At 36.7% G+C, this 15,544-nt stretch overlaps 1 protein-coding gene across 1 annotated transcript; it reads right to left on the bottom strand.

The window, feature by feature from the left end:
* Positions 1–391: 391 nt before the first annotated feature.
* On the bottom strand, positions 392–10,165 carry LOC126974399 (zinc finger protein 37 homolog). Its single transcript, XM_050821878.1, has 2 exons — positions 10,082–10,165; positions 392–1,782 (listed from the first exon to the last, which is right to left on the bottom strand). Exons 1-2 carry the CDS (start codon positions 10,163–10,165, stop codon positions 670–672), a joined length of 1,197 nt encoding a protein of 398 aa, XP_050677835.1. The 3' UTR covers positions 392–669.
* Between the last annotated feature and the right edge of the window lie 5,379 nt (positions 10,166–15,544).

Raw genomic sequence — 15,544 nt, 5'->3', positions numbered from 1 at the left:
ACTGAAATTATAATAAATCCAAGCTTTCTCTTGAATATGCTTTAAAGCAAAAAAAGCAAGGGCTGGACATATCTGCAGAGTAAAAGACAAAGGACACTGAAGATAACAAAATGACAAGGGCCGATAGGAAAAAGACAAGTCGGAAGACCCAAGAGACGGTGGGTCGACGACATAAAAGAGATAGCGGGAAAGGAATGGATGAAAACAGGACAGGATAGAGAACAATGGAAAAATATGGAGGAGGCTTTTATCCGAAAGGTGTCCGAATTAAACCAATAAGTAGCATAAATTTTACTAAGTTTACTTTAGAATTAACTGATTTTATTTAAGTTTAAAATCTTATTTAAGTACAAAAACAAAATGTAACAAGTGATTCGGAATAAATAAAGCATTGTTATTATAGTATTTAATAGATAAATGTATTTAATAATAAAGTTTGTGCGAAATCGGTTTCCATAGTAAAATGGCATGATGCGACCTCTACTAGTTTTTTCTGTTCTATGTGCGGCACAGTACTTGTTTATCAATACGCCAAAGTTCCGTCACGTGGCACTTGTGGACTCTGCGGCGAGGTATTTCTTAATGCGATGGCACCATACAACCAATTTGTGTGTTGTTATTTTTATTTAAATGACTTGATCTGCCAAAACGCAGACCACACTCTTAACATTAATCCGGCTTAACATTCGTGTGTTTTCTATAATGTCTATGCAAATTACCTGAACTAAGGTATTTTTTACCGCAAATTTTGCACGAATGTAATTTTTCACCATAATGTGTTCTGATATGTTTTTTCAATGAACCCTTTTGATGATAACTTTTTAGACATATGTTACATGTAAAAAGTTTTTCACCGGTATGTATTCTCATGTGTAATTTCAATGCATACGATTTTCTGAAAACTTTGCTGCATACATTGCACGAATACGGCTTTTCATCGATATGGACTCTCTGGTGTGATTTTAAACAATCAGATCGATTGAAACTCTTACCACACACAGAACATGAATACTTCTTTTCGTCATTATGTATTTTATTATGTACCTTCAATCCACTAGGGTAAACGAAAGACTTACCACATATATTACACGAATAAAGCTTTGTACTATTATGTGCATTATTATGGTTTTTCAAATTACAGGATACCGTATAACTCTTGCCACATAAATCACAAGAATATGGTTTTTCTTTGGTATGAGTTACATTATGTCTTTTCAAACTACTAGGACAGTTAAATCTCTGACCACATATCTTACATGAATAGGGCTTTTCATCGGTATGTACTCTATTATGTCTCTTCAATCCATAAGAATTACGAAAACTCCTACAACATATAGCACATGAAAAAGGCTTTTCACCAGTATGTGTTTTGATGTGTCTCTTCAAATTACTGGATAGATTAAAACCTTTACCGCAAGTTTTACATGAATACGGCTTTTCACCGGTATGTATTACATTATGTCTTTCCAAACCACTAGGGCAAATGAAACTTTTATTACATTCATTACAGGAATACCGCTTTTCAAGGGCTTTCTTTTTCTTCTTCCTTTTTTTATCTTGTGTATTCTTTTTATTTTGATTTATTGACTGGGCATGTGTTTCTTTATTAGTCGTATTGGATTCAATATTTTCAGATACACAAATGTTATCAAGACGTTCTTCTCTTTTTGATGTTTTTTCAGAAAATTGTATTTCATTGACGTCATCATCACCACCTTCTTTGCCATTGTCACTAATTCCATTCTTTCCAGCAACAACTGTAAATATATTGATATGATCATACTCAACATACAATAGTGTATACAATAATTACTGAATTGTAATGGGCAGGGCGTATCAATTACCATCAGCTGACCGTTCTGCTCGTCTCGTCCCTTATTTTTACCAAAAAAATTTGATTTAAAAAACATGTGGGCCGTCATAATATACCTTTTTGATTTTATGTAATTTATAAAACAAGACGGAAAAGGAGAGCTAGTACCAAATGTAAAGAAAAAAAAGAAAGATTTACGACGTAACAATTACCATCAGCTGAACGTTTTTTTATGAGAATAAGGGACGAGGTGAGCAGGACGTTTAGCTTGATGACACGCCCTGCCCATTACAATGCAGTGCCAGTCGGGATTCTTGAAAAACCCAAAAATTCTGAGCGGCACTACAATTGCGCTCGTCACCTAGAGACATGAGATGTTAAGTCCCATTTGCCCAGTAATTTCACTAGCTACGGCGCCCTTCTGCCTGAAACACAGCAATGCTTACACATTACTACTTCACGGCAGAGATAGTCGCCGTTGTGGTACCCTTGATCTAGCCGGCATCCTGTGCAAAGGAGTCTTTCACCGGTCCTGCTTGTCTTGTCTATTATTGTGACAAAAAAAAGTTCCAGTCAATTAACGGATGATTTCTATGCCATCATAATTCGCCAATATTGCAACGATTCGTTCAAGTTCTTGTCCGATAAAACACACCGTCTCTGATTGTTATCAAAGTTAGTCTATGTTTTAATTATGTATTAAGAATAAATTATATCATATTGAGCAAATTGTAATATACTAACATAGTATTTTAAGCCTGTTACTAACAAAATATGTGCCTCTGTTGCCCCAATAAAGACATTTATTATTATAATTAAGGCTCAGCCTCCTCTCTCCAGTCATTACTCACATACCAACAATCTACTTCCACACTGTACACGTCATAATATAGAATCAATCTTACCATTACAATTGTATCGGCCATCCTCCACCTCCAACTTCACTCGTATTTGTTTACTACAGATCGGCTTCACCGAGACATCATTGGTTCTTTGTTCCTGTACTGTTCTTCCGAGCTGACAGTCCTGAGAATATTCTGAAAATTTATATTTCTATATGTTAACGCCACTATCCTTTTCATTCTCCTATGCTGTCTCTCTTCCCCAATTAGATGCACTGCGCGCTATTTGCGGGGACTCGTTGTCTTTTTTTTATGGAATAGGAGGACAAACGAGCATAGGGTCACCTGGTGTTAAGTGATCACCGCCGCCCACACTCTCCTGCAACACCAGAGGAATCACAGGAGCGTTACCGGCCTTTAAGGAAGGTGTACGCGCTTTTTTTGAAGGTACCCACGTCGTATCGTCCTGGAAACACCGCACAAGGAAGCTCATTCCACAGCTTTGTAGTACGTGGAAGAAAGCTCCTTGAAAACCGCACTGTGGAGGACCGCCACACATCCAGATGGTGCGGATGAAATCCTAACTTGTGGCGTGTCGTGCGAAGGTGGAATTCTGCGGCAGGAATCAGGTTAGTTTAAACAGTACTTGACAAATACGTTCACAGTGCGCGCATTTTGATACTAAATATAATTGCTCACATAATACCTCTACTATTTACAATGTACGTCAATTAATGTATCTACTACATTATTGTTTTGAGTATTTTTTAATGATTAATCACTTTTTTTTTCATTTTTTTAACGTAAATCAAAACGTATGAGTAATTTTGGGCATCACTACATACATTATATAAAAATACTAGCTGACCCAGCAAACGTTGTAATAATAACTGTTGATCGTAGATGGGTGAAAATTTGAAGTTGTATGTATTTTTAATGCTGACTGATAATCAAAAAAATTAAAAAAAAAAATAAAAAAAAATCGTGTGGGACATAACATTTAGGGGGATGAAAAATAGATGTTGTCCGATTCTCAGACCTACCCAATATGCACTCAAAATTTCATAAGAATCGTTTCAGAGGAAAGTTTCGTGAAAGTCGTTTCAGAGGAGTTCAAAGTTTAACACCATGACACGAGAATTTTATATATTAGATATAATGTAAAATGCTGTAACTGTAAATAGTAATAGATTTAAGAGTGGCAATGTGTTATTGCTACTTCTGCTCATTAAAGCTAAACTTTTCCGAGTGGTGGTAAAAGGGGCAGTAGAAGACCCAGAGAAAATTAGGGGGCATTGAGATGGTGCAGATGGGGCGTGGGTAGATTAAAAAATATAGTCTAAAAAGGCAATAAAAATACATGAAAATACTTTGAAAAAAACATATTCTCAAAGTGGGCGGTGAGCAAAATAAGGTTGAGAAACTATGATAACTAATTGTAACAGGGGCAGTAGAAGACCCAGAGAAAATTAGGGGGCATTGAGATGGTGGAGATGGGGCGTGGGTAGATTAAAAAATATAGTCTAAAAAGGCAATAAAAATACTTTGAAAAAAACATATTCTCAAAGTGGGCGGTGAGCAAAATAAGGTTGAGAAACTATGATTAGGCAGTGTCTACCTCGTTATAAACCTAAATAAATATAGCACTAGTGTTAAAGTTAATTAAGTTTAATTAAGTTCCGTTTTATAACCAAACTTCTATTTAACACCCACTCATAAAAGTTTTCTTTACGCTAGATACTAAATATCTACGGTAAGCAATCTTTTCATATTCCAAAGTTCAACTACAACTAGTTAAATCCACAGTGCCTACCTTACTAGAAAACCAATCCCTGGGTGGTAAAGCCTTGAGATTCATAATTGACATTTGAGCCTAAGTGAATCAATGATTTTTATTTCTTTCTATCTTTCATTCATTACTTAGACTACACTATGTAATGACACCACCCTATTAATTAATGTAAGTACCACTCAAAGTCAAATAAACTTTATTCAATCAGGCTTAAATTAAGCACATTTGAATAGTGACTATAAATATTTCTTTTTAATTAATGAATTTACAATATGTTCGTAAAAAGTTGAGCTAGTGAGAAGAACATATAAGAAACTCAACAGCCACTCTTTTCAATCAAATAGAGTAATTTACAATGTCTGTAATATACATAACAAATTAGTTTGTAAGATGCTGCATTCAATATATGAAATGTGTTTAAATAATATAAATTATTTCATAAAAAATAATAAAAAATCAACTGTATAAATATAAATGATCGTATATTGGATGCATCAACCTTTAGAGCTTGAATTCATTGTTTGTGTAAGGATGCTTCATGGGCATGATGGTTGTGAGTAGGGTCACAATTAGTAACTCCATTCAAAAAATACAATAGTTTAATATAATAAAGATCGACCTGGCACCACATGAACCAGCCTGACTCTTATACAAAGTTTCACACAATCTGAAGTTTTTATATATTTTAAACTTTTTTTTTTGTATCTAATTTTACTATTTTTGCTGTTAATTCAACTAGGGTACTTATATTGTAAGTATTACCTGATAAGTCATCATCCATATATATCTCATCTTTATGTTCCTGTTTAATGATTTGTCCATTTGGCATATTGTCATTACTTGATTGTGATACCAAATCATTATCAAACTCTAGCAGATTGAAGTGTTCTAAAATGATATTAATATTTATGATTTTGTTGTGTTTCTTACATAATTAATAATTATTAGTAGGTACGCAGTTTTAATTAGTTTTCTTTTTCGAAGATTATTTAAATTTTAAAAATTCAATAATATTGAATATTTTGAGTATGAGTATGAATATATTGAGGCTCCAATTTGGGCGATATCTCAAGTCAATTTCCTAATATTCAATTATTGGTGTTGATCAGGTTATCAATTGTAAAGTAGATCCTGTAACTGAAGCCACAACCTGAGGCTTGAACAAGACATACAAGGATTTACGAACCATACATCACGCAAATGGTTGGCTCAGTTGGTAGGTGTTTGGACGGAACCAGAGAGGATGCGGGTTCGTGTCCTGCATCATTCATAAATTTTGATTACAAATTTAACATGATTAAAAGTTAATTTTCTAAGAGTCGTAAATTACCGGAAAATTCATTTCCTTCAACTTCTATTTCCACCAAACACTCCTGTTTAATGTTATTTATAATTTGGAATTTGTTTGAGCTTACATCCTCGCCAATATTCTGTTCTGAAACATAATTGAAATCTGTAATTCCATCAAATACATGAGACACAAGTTTACAATAATTATAACGGGCACATCCCCAGTGGGCCCCTGAGCGGGAGGCATGCGGCCGTGGGAGGGGGCGTAGACCAGCACTTGATACAAAAACGGAAATAAATTATACTGCAAAAGAAATTATCACGAATGAAGATAGTTGATATTTTTTTGTTATTATTAATGGCATAAATGTATATTGTATGTAAACATTATATTGGGTTTGGAAAGAGCTCAAAGAGCTATTCTAAAGATGAGTCTTTATAAATTCTGATACCCAACTAACCTACTTTACTCAAAATGCCAAGTTGTAGCAGTCTTGCAACTATTCATTATTCAGAGTAATCTCAATGTAACTGTTCTAAAACACCACACCTAAGTATGTGTTAAAATAAAATGTAAAAATGCCTTTGCGAAATGTCAATATGATTGTCTTTCATCTAAGCCGTACAATAAGATACATGAGAAGATTTTTATCTACTCCCCTAGCAATTTTGAGGTATAAAGATAACTAACAATAATTATCTTAATCAATTATCAGTCTGTGACTGTAACATACTTACTAAGAATTAAACTCATGCACACATTGAATTTTAGTTTATTATAATTATATTTAATTTGTCATTGTCATATGTCGAGGAATAACTGACCCAAAGATACAGTTTTAACTATTTTCGGGGTCAGATGTACATCTTTTTGATATCAATGCAAAACTGTTTTTCGAATTGATGACAATTAACAATAAAACCATGTAAACAATAAACAAAGAAAATTTTGTACTCTAAGTTATTTGCAGTGAGTGTGAAGAAATGAAAATAAATTATATGATGATACACACATAATTGAAAATGTAATAAACAACAACGTAAAAAATTGGCTTCAGTAAACAAAGGCTACGTATATAAAGGCTGAACAAAGTTATTTCTGAAATTACCTTTTGTTTCCTGTTTTATATCACATTCTTCACTTTTATCATCAAGTTGTAATCTAAACCGATCATGTTCCATCTTGATATTATGCACACAACTTAGAACAAAATATAACTTCTAAAATTTAATGACCACATGAGAGATAAATCGTATTATGTTCAAATAATACATATTTTAAAGAAGTTTCATTCCTTCATTCCTTAAAGCAAATTAGCAATAATCACAGAACACTTTTACTCTAACGGCAATACCTACTCAGTGAATATTCTTCATTCAAGAAAATAAACTACTGGTAGCCGGTAGGTACTGGGCAAAGAGTATAATAATATATAGGGAACTGGTACTGGGTGATGGGCACTTCCCTATATATTATTATACTATTTGGTCTGGAGAAAAATAAGCGCTGCAGTCTGCACAAGTGCCCTGTTTTTTTTAATTCGCCCATTACGGGTAGCCTATAGTCGTTTGACCATAATGCCTAGTCTTTGGTAAAAACATAATTCAACATTTTGTGCTTATGAGTACCTACCTACTTACAATGGACGTATTAGTACCTAAGTATTTACGTCTTATTATTAGATATTATTACATCCATGATACTTACAATAATAATCAATAACAAAAAATTTAACAGAATAAAATATATTTTAACTCTCTTCTAGTGGGTACCTATCTTCAATATCCTAAAATGGATTATAATTTACAACACTGTCCTAAGTAAATAAGAACACCCATAGAGCATTTAAAAATATATTTTTGTCCTCCTCCCTGCGTCGTAATCCTCAGTACTGAGGGTCGTGACCACCCCTCTGTATCACTTCCTCACGTATGATCGCTCTCCATCTATTCCTGTCTCTGGCGGTGTGAAAGGCATTGTGAACCGTAGAGTCGAGGGCGGAGCGGATCTGATCGGACCATTGTGTTGGAGTGCGTCCACGAGGCCTCTTCCCATCTATTTTGCCGACCACAATGAGCCTCTCAAGGTTTCCATCGTCCTTCCTTGCGATGTGACCGAAGTATTCTAAAACTCTGCGCAGACATTCGGAAGACAATCGCGAGGAGATCCTGAGTTCACGCAGTATGGAGAGATTAGATCGAAATGCTGTCCAGGGGATACGGAGCATCTTTCTCCAGCACCACATCTCAAAGGCGTCAATGCGTTTGCGGTCTGCAGCTTTCAGTGTCCAAGTCTCAGCGCCGTACGAAAATATTGAGAAGACTAGGGTCCGTACCAGTTTGGTCTTAGTTTTTACGGAAATGTTGCGATCTCTCCAGATTCTTCCAAGCTGAGACATAGCGCACTTAGCCATGCCAATACTCCTGCGTACTTCCCTCTCGCACGAACCATCGTTACTTATGTTGGAACCCAGGTAGATAAAGTTGTCCACCATTTCTAGGCCCAGCGCACCAGTTAGTTCCAACTTCCCAGATCTATCCACCACCATGACTTTGGTCTTGGACCTGTTTATGGGAAGTCCCATCTCTCCACTAATCCGCTCCATACGTTCAAGAAGTGCAGCCATTTCTGACTCATTTTCTGCAAGAAGAGTAGTGTCATCGGCGTAGCGCAAGTTGGTGATTTTCACGCCACCAATTGTGATGCGTCCCTCCCAGTTCTCGCAGGTACGTCTCATAATGTGCTCTCCATAGGCGTTGAAGAGAATGGGCGACAAAATGCATCCCTGGCGCACTCCTTGATGAAACTTAAAGGGTTTCGAGGTTGTTTTATCAACTCTTACAACTCCCTGGCTTGAGCCATACAGGGTGCGAAGCAAAGCGATGACATGATTTGGTACACCAAGCTCTTGCAGAACCCTCCATAAGCAACTCCAATTGACACAGTCGAAAGCCTTACCTTGTGCGTGCCCTTGCCCTTCACAAAACCAGCTTGCTCCTGCGGAATTTGCCAATCCAGATAGTAGTGGATGCGATTATTGAGAATATGAAGCAAAATTTTGCTGGCATGCGAGATGAGGGATAAGGTTCGATAATTGCCGCAGCTCTTGGTTGACCCTTTCTTATGCAGCGGAAGAATTACGGATTCCGACCAGTCCCGCGGCCAATCACCGTTTTGCCAGACGTGTGAACAAATATTGTATAGTGTCTCTTCACCCAGGTCACCCATAGCTTTAAGCACTTCTGCTGTTATTTGGTCGCTTCCTGGTGCCTTCCTATTCTTGAGAGACTGTAGAGCATTAGATATCTCGGAACCAAGAATCATGGGCTCCAGTGCCAGGTCCCTCCAAACCGGGGTAACTTCGGGCGTTGAGTGGGGATCTGTGTATAACTGCTCACAGTAGGTACGCCATCTTTCAGCAATGTGGTCGAGCTCGTATAGTACAGTGCCGTCGGCATCTTCGATAATCCACGATTTAGCTTTGAACTGCTTGGAAAGGACTCTAACCTTCCTGAAAAGGTCTGCAGTTTGTAGCTTGTTCGAATGTTTCTCAATGTCGCTGCAGATGCCCTCAATGAAGTTGTTCTTGTCGCGGCGACAACTGGCCTGGATAAAAGGCATAAAAGGCATTTATTTTCTCAAAATTGATTCCTTTAGAATTCTTTTTGATGTCATTTCTTATACTACTAGATACTACTACCGCTTCGGAAACAAATGGCGCTCTGAGAGAGAAGAAGCGGCGCAAGAAACTCTCCAGCATTCTTTTTTTTTTTTGCGCTCTTTTCAATAAAAGATAGCTCTGCTAAGCCCGGAGTATTCGGTCATTACTTCATGATCTTGCAGACCCCTGGTTTTTCCTGCGTTGAATGAGCTCCCATGAACAATCGGAGATCCAGCATCCTCTCTTCCGCTCCGGCATTTTGCGCTTTGAGATCTGGTCCAGTGCATGGTTGATATGACCTTTCAAATGTTTCCACTGAGTATCGGCGTTAGCGTGTTCATGCGCTGGGTCATCCCTTAGTTTGGCCTCTAACGCCTCCCGGAAGAAAGGTCGCTCAGAAGGATGCAGGCTTCTGGGTTTTGGCGATTGGCGTCTAGGCGCCTTTAAGCGGAGCGAGAAATTGGTCACGAGTAGGTTATGGTCAGAGCCGCAGTCTGCGCCGGGATAGGTTTTCACATTCGAAACTGAGGATCTCCAGCGGGTATCTAGAATGATATAGTCGATTTGATTTCTGTGCCTATCGCCTGGAGATCTCCATGTGTATAACGTCTTGGATGATGTTGAAAATACGTGTTCATAATACTGAGATTTCTGGCTGTACAGAACTCGATCAGTTTTTCACCCCGTTGATTTCTAATGCCAAGTCCAAATTTTCCAACTGTGCTTCTGATATGGTCATCCGCAAGTGTACTACCGACTTTGCCATTCCAGTCACAAAGGATCACTTTGATTTCCCGACCAGGAATTGAATTCAGCGTTTCCTCCAGTTTCCCATAAAAGTCGTCAATTACCTCATCTTGAGCTTGTGCCGTCGGCGCGTATATTTGTATAATATTCAGCACACACGGTTTGGTGTTCAGCTTCATTATCAGGATTCTATCTGACACCGGGTTATAACCGAGGACATACTTATTCATGTGTGGCGGCAATATGATTCCGACCCCGTTCCTACTCGAATCTTCACAGCCCGAGAAGTACATGGTGTTCCCCGCCGTAGTGTTGTAGTGGCCATTACCACGCATGTGTCTTTCAGCAACGCCCAGTATGGAGATGTTAAGTGATTCCATTTCCTTTTCCACGATGGCCAGTTTGCCCGCCATTAGCAGACCTCGGATGTTCCAAGTGCCAATGCGACGATGGGTTCGAATTGAGGTCTTCTCGATATTATATGTTTTGACACCGACAGTAGCATTTCCCTCCTCTGAAGCCTAATTATTCCTTCTAGTATCAATATACTAGAAGCAGTATTAAAATAGAGTCTCCTATAGATTAAAACATTCGAATATCGCGTGAAGTGCAGTTTCAACCATTAATCACTTGGAATATCAGCATCACAGCCTAGCGAAACTCCAAGAAAAAAGCGATTCACTCGATTGTATGAAACGTGCAGTCATTGATAGACTGACAGCTGATGACGGCTATAATCTTAAGATGCAGAGAGAACCAGAGATGATTTGATCGTTAACGATTTGAACCGCTCTTCGATGTAAGCGGTCAATGATCAAATATACGTTCAGAATATGACAAAGAATCGCTTTTGTAATCGTAATCTAGCTTAGAGATACTTCTTTTTTTATGGAAAAGAAGGACAAATGAGCGTACCAGTAGGGTAGGGTAACCAGAAGAATCATAGGTGCGTTGCCGGCCTTTTTCGGAGAATTTCATTATTATATTTGAAATTATTACTACACATAATGTCTAATAATATAAATGAAATTTTGAGTTTTGAGCAGCCTAGCGAAACTCTCTAAGAATAAAGCGATTCACTCGATTATATGAAACGTGCAGTCATTGATAGTTTGATAGATGACGGCTTTTATCTTGTAAAAATGGGGATAGCCTAAATCAATAATATTAACAGTTTGCCGGTTACGCTTAAACCACTCTTCCACTCCAGTATTACTAGCCAAACTAAGAATTAGAGACCATTCTCTATGTGACTGTGGACTTGATGAGGGAAATGTAGACCATTTGTTCTTTAATTGCCCCTTAATGAAGTCTTCCTTGTATAATTTTATACCTCCTGAAATCCCCCGCCCCACCTCCATGAAATGCCTCCTCACCTTCGTTTTAACTCCTCTTGTAAATATTTTATGTAAATATATTAAACAAAATAATATAAAGTTATAACTAACACAATAAATATTTTATATAAGTAATACTATCAGTGTTTGTCCATTATAATCTAACAGCATGTATATTTGTTTCAGGTATAATAAGAAAATAAATCTGTTTTGAATCTGGGCACCGATCATTACCATAATCACTTGTAAATTCGTTAACACCGATCAAATGACACACTCTGAGCTTGGTGGTTTACTGAAACGTGGTGCCCTTTACACAGAAGCCACTAAAAAGAATAGAATAGAATGGGGATAGCCGAAATCCACTACGTTTAAGCAACTGTCCGCTTTCCGACTTAGCCGAATTTCACTTCCTCGCCATTTATTAATTACTATTTCAAACTTATATCAAATCTCACTGCACGTTTCGTACTAAACTAAATTTCTTTTTTTACTTAGACAGTCCCGCCTCTTATTAGGTAGTATTTACATCCTCTTAGGTTTTGAGAAACTAAAAAATAATTTTATGTAAATCTTTTCAAAGTACTCTCAAATTCAAATATTTTTATTCTAAATAGGATATGACTACCAACAGTTCGAAAAGGTATGCCTCAGATTTGAGAAGAACGAGAGCAAGAAACTCAGCGGACTGCTCTTTATATAAAACAAAATTGTTACAAACAATGATATTATAGTATTAAAAGAGGTAGATATGTCACTAGCGCGTCGAAAATCAATCGTCTAAATGGAGTCAATTGGTTTCTTTGGTCGTAGTCGCTCTCGCGATATGAAAACGGAACACACGCGTTTGTTGTAAGCAATTCTGTCAGAATTGCTTACAATATCATAGGTACAACATTAAAATGCCGTCTTGTGTTATGGGAAGATACTCTAATAACGAAAGTAAAATAAAATCATAGAATTACATACCACAGTTAAGAAATCATGAATTATAACATTATATTTGATTTCATTATTTATCTAACAAAATAAATATGTCGCCATGACAACGCCGATCGCCGCCAAGCCGATCATAAACCGAAATCACGTAAAATTGTTGCGGGATGATCGAGATAGTATATTTTAGGAAATGATGTAAAAAAGTCGTTGTTGCAGTGAATGTAATTATTTTTAATAAACAAGTGCGTATATAGGTAGCTGAACTATTAAACTACTAAAACAAGGTTTAGGGTAGGTAGCGGATCTACATCCGCTACTCCTTTTTTTCGGTATCACTGTCCCTTTCAGTAGGTATATCCCATCCTAACTGCTGAAGAATCAATGGATCATTTTCTTCTTCTCCCATTACCTTATTGTAATAAGCCCTCAATAAAAAGACATTCATATATAATATATGATACAAAAAATAATAATTGTAATCTTAAAACTTTTTGGGAGCCGTCGTTAGATAAATTTTAAAAATACTTACTGTTACTGATACCTTTCGTTTTTGTTTTGGTGTCTGTATGTTTTTTTATTATTTTATGTATAAATAATTGATATCATCAATGTGGCTATATATTATAATCAATATTAAATTATTTTTTTGTAAAATCAATGTCACATTATCTACCTAATTTCAATGCAGTTTTACTACTTTATGGCTTTTACTACATGAACTCATTAATGCATCGTAATTTAGGCATAAATCATGGTGTACGTATGGTAAAAAATCATATCTGATGAATTAACTGTATTTTTTCTATACAAATACGAAGCAATTAGCAAATTAGATTTATCTCTTTTTCGCTTGCGATAATTGCATTTACTATCCTTCTTTGACGTGTAATCGTAATGTTGTGTGCTATTGCAATGTTAAATTATTCATGTGTGCGTTAGTGTATCATTTTCAAACACCGAATGTAGACAACATTAACGTAACCTATCTTTACTTTTAAATATCATTGGTTACAATGTAATATAGTACAATAAAACTTAATATTTAATAGTCTGAGGGCGGTGGCTCCATTCCCAATCTGTGGATTGTGGTAGCAATGTAGCATTAAGAAAGTCATTTATGTTATAGAAACACACAAATGTTTTTTAAAAATTCTTTTGAATTTCTGAATACGTTTGTTTTGGAAATTTTCTGGGATCTTGTTGTAAAAGAATATATATAGCCCCTCAAAAGTTTTACTAACTTCACTACTATGTATGTTAAGTTTGTTTGTTCCGTGTTAACATTGTGGTTATGATAGTTTCTAGCAAATTAACTTATGTGCCTATATGCATACTTAACTTTATCAAGAATATATTGATAAGCAACAGTGAAGATGTTTATTTCTTTAAATTTTACTCCCAAGGATTCTTTAGAACCTAGGTTATAAATAGCGCGAATAGCCCTCTTCTGCAGCACAAAAACGGTTTTAATATCAGCAGCATTACCCCATAGGATATAATACTATAAAAAATAACTAGAGTAAACTAGTCGCGCTGTATCTATGTCAGTTAATTAATCATAATAATAATATTGACACACTTTTTACACAAATTATCTTGCCCCAAATTAGGCATATATAGCCTGTGTTATGGGTTGCAAGACAACGATGTATTATTTAATACAATATACTTACTTAAACATATATAAATACATATAAACATACATAAATACATATAAACATCCATGACTCGGAAACAAACATCCATATTCATCATATAAATGCTTGCACCTACCGGGATTCGAACCCGGGACCTCTAGCTTAGTAGGTAGGATCGCTAATCACTTGGCTATACAGGTCGTCAAATTAATTGTCTAATCCTTTTATCAGAATATCGAACGCCATAGTGACATAGCTTCCTGACCAGCGTTGAATGTTGAGCACAATGAAAAGCCTCAGATAAATCAGAGAGGATACCAAGTGCATACTGCGATACCTATCAGACATCAATATTTTTTTAATGACAATAAGGGCCGAGATGAGCAGGACGTAGAGCTGATGGTAATTGATGCGCCCTGCCCATTACAATGCAGTGCCGCTCAGGATTCTTGAAATACCGAAAAATTCTGAGCGGCACTACAATTGCGCTAGTCACCTTGAGACAAATGATGTTGTCTGATTTGCCCAGTAATTTCACTAGCTACGGCGCCCTTCAGACCGAAACACAATAATGCTTACATATTACTTATTCACGGCAGAAAAAGGCGCCGTTGTGGTACCCATAATCTAGCCGTAATCCTGTGCAAAGGAACCTCCCACTTTTCGAAATATTTTTGCAGTCTGCCGCAGACACCTCCTCTACGGTCTTCTCGAACGCCGTTAGTGCATCTTCCGGCAGCAAAAACTGGGTTCCTTTTAGGGAATATAAAGAAGTCACGCAGTGCTAGATCAGGACTGAAAGGAGTGTGACCTGTAACTTTGACAGGTGTGGTGTCTAGGAAGTCCCTTGTTTTAAGTGCAGAGTGTACGGGCGCGTTGTCGTTGTGAAGCAATAGCTCGCGAAGCCCGGTAATCGGTCGACTGTGGATCATGGCCGTAATAATTTATGGCAGGCATTTTGCATCTTGCAGACACTAGGTATTTCATGTGACCCCAGATATAGAAATCAACCGGCATTAAGAGCGGACTCCTCACAGGCCACGCAATGGGTCCTTCCGCCCTATCCAATGATTTGGAACCTGGCTATTTGGAACCTGGCTATTGTGCCTTACATTGACACCGAAATGTACAAGAGATCCATCTTGCTTGTATATCATGTTTTGCCATAAAGCCAAAGGCACGTCTTCCAGGAGTTCAAATATTTCATCAATTAAAAAAAATCCTAAACTGAGAAAAAGCTCGGTAAAAATGTCGTCTGTTAAATTGTCGTCAATTTTGTATTATCTAATATATATACATATATATATATATATAAATGAATTGCTGTTTGTTAGTCTCGCTCTCGCTAAAACTCGAGAACGGCTGGACTGATTTGGAAAAATTTAGGTCGTGAATTATATGTCGAAGTCCAGAGAAGGTTTAAAAGGTGAATAAATACGAAAATGCTCGGAATTAAATAAAAACAACAAATTTGTTTTCCATACA

Source organism: Leptidea sinapis, chromosome 2 (assembly GCF_905404315.1).
Source record: "Leptidea sinapis chromosome 2, ilLepSina1.1, whole genome shotgun sequence".
NCBI classification, from domain to species: domain Eukaryota; kingdom Metazoa; phylum Arthropoda; class Insecta; order Lepidoptera; family Pieridae; genus Leptidea; species Leptidea sinapis.
The sequence above is the reverse complement of the archived record's forward strand: the minus strand, read 5'-3'. Positions and strand labels throughout refer to the sequence as shown.

Excerpts from the sequence above, each read along its gene's own strand:
- LOC126974399 (XM_050821878.1), bottom strand. The coding sequence starts at position 10,165 with ATGGCAAAGTCGGTAGTACACTTGCGGATGACCATATCAGAAGCACAG. Across the intron at positions 1,783-10,081 it reads TGGCATTAGAAATCAACGGG|TATGATCATATCAATATATT; the intron begins GTGAAAAACTGA and ends TTGTATGTTGAG.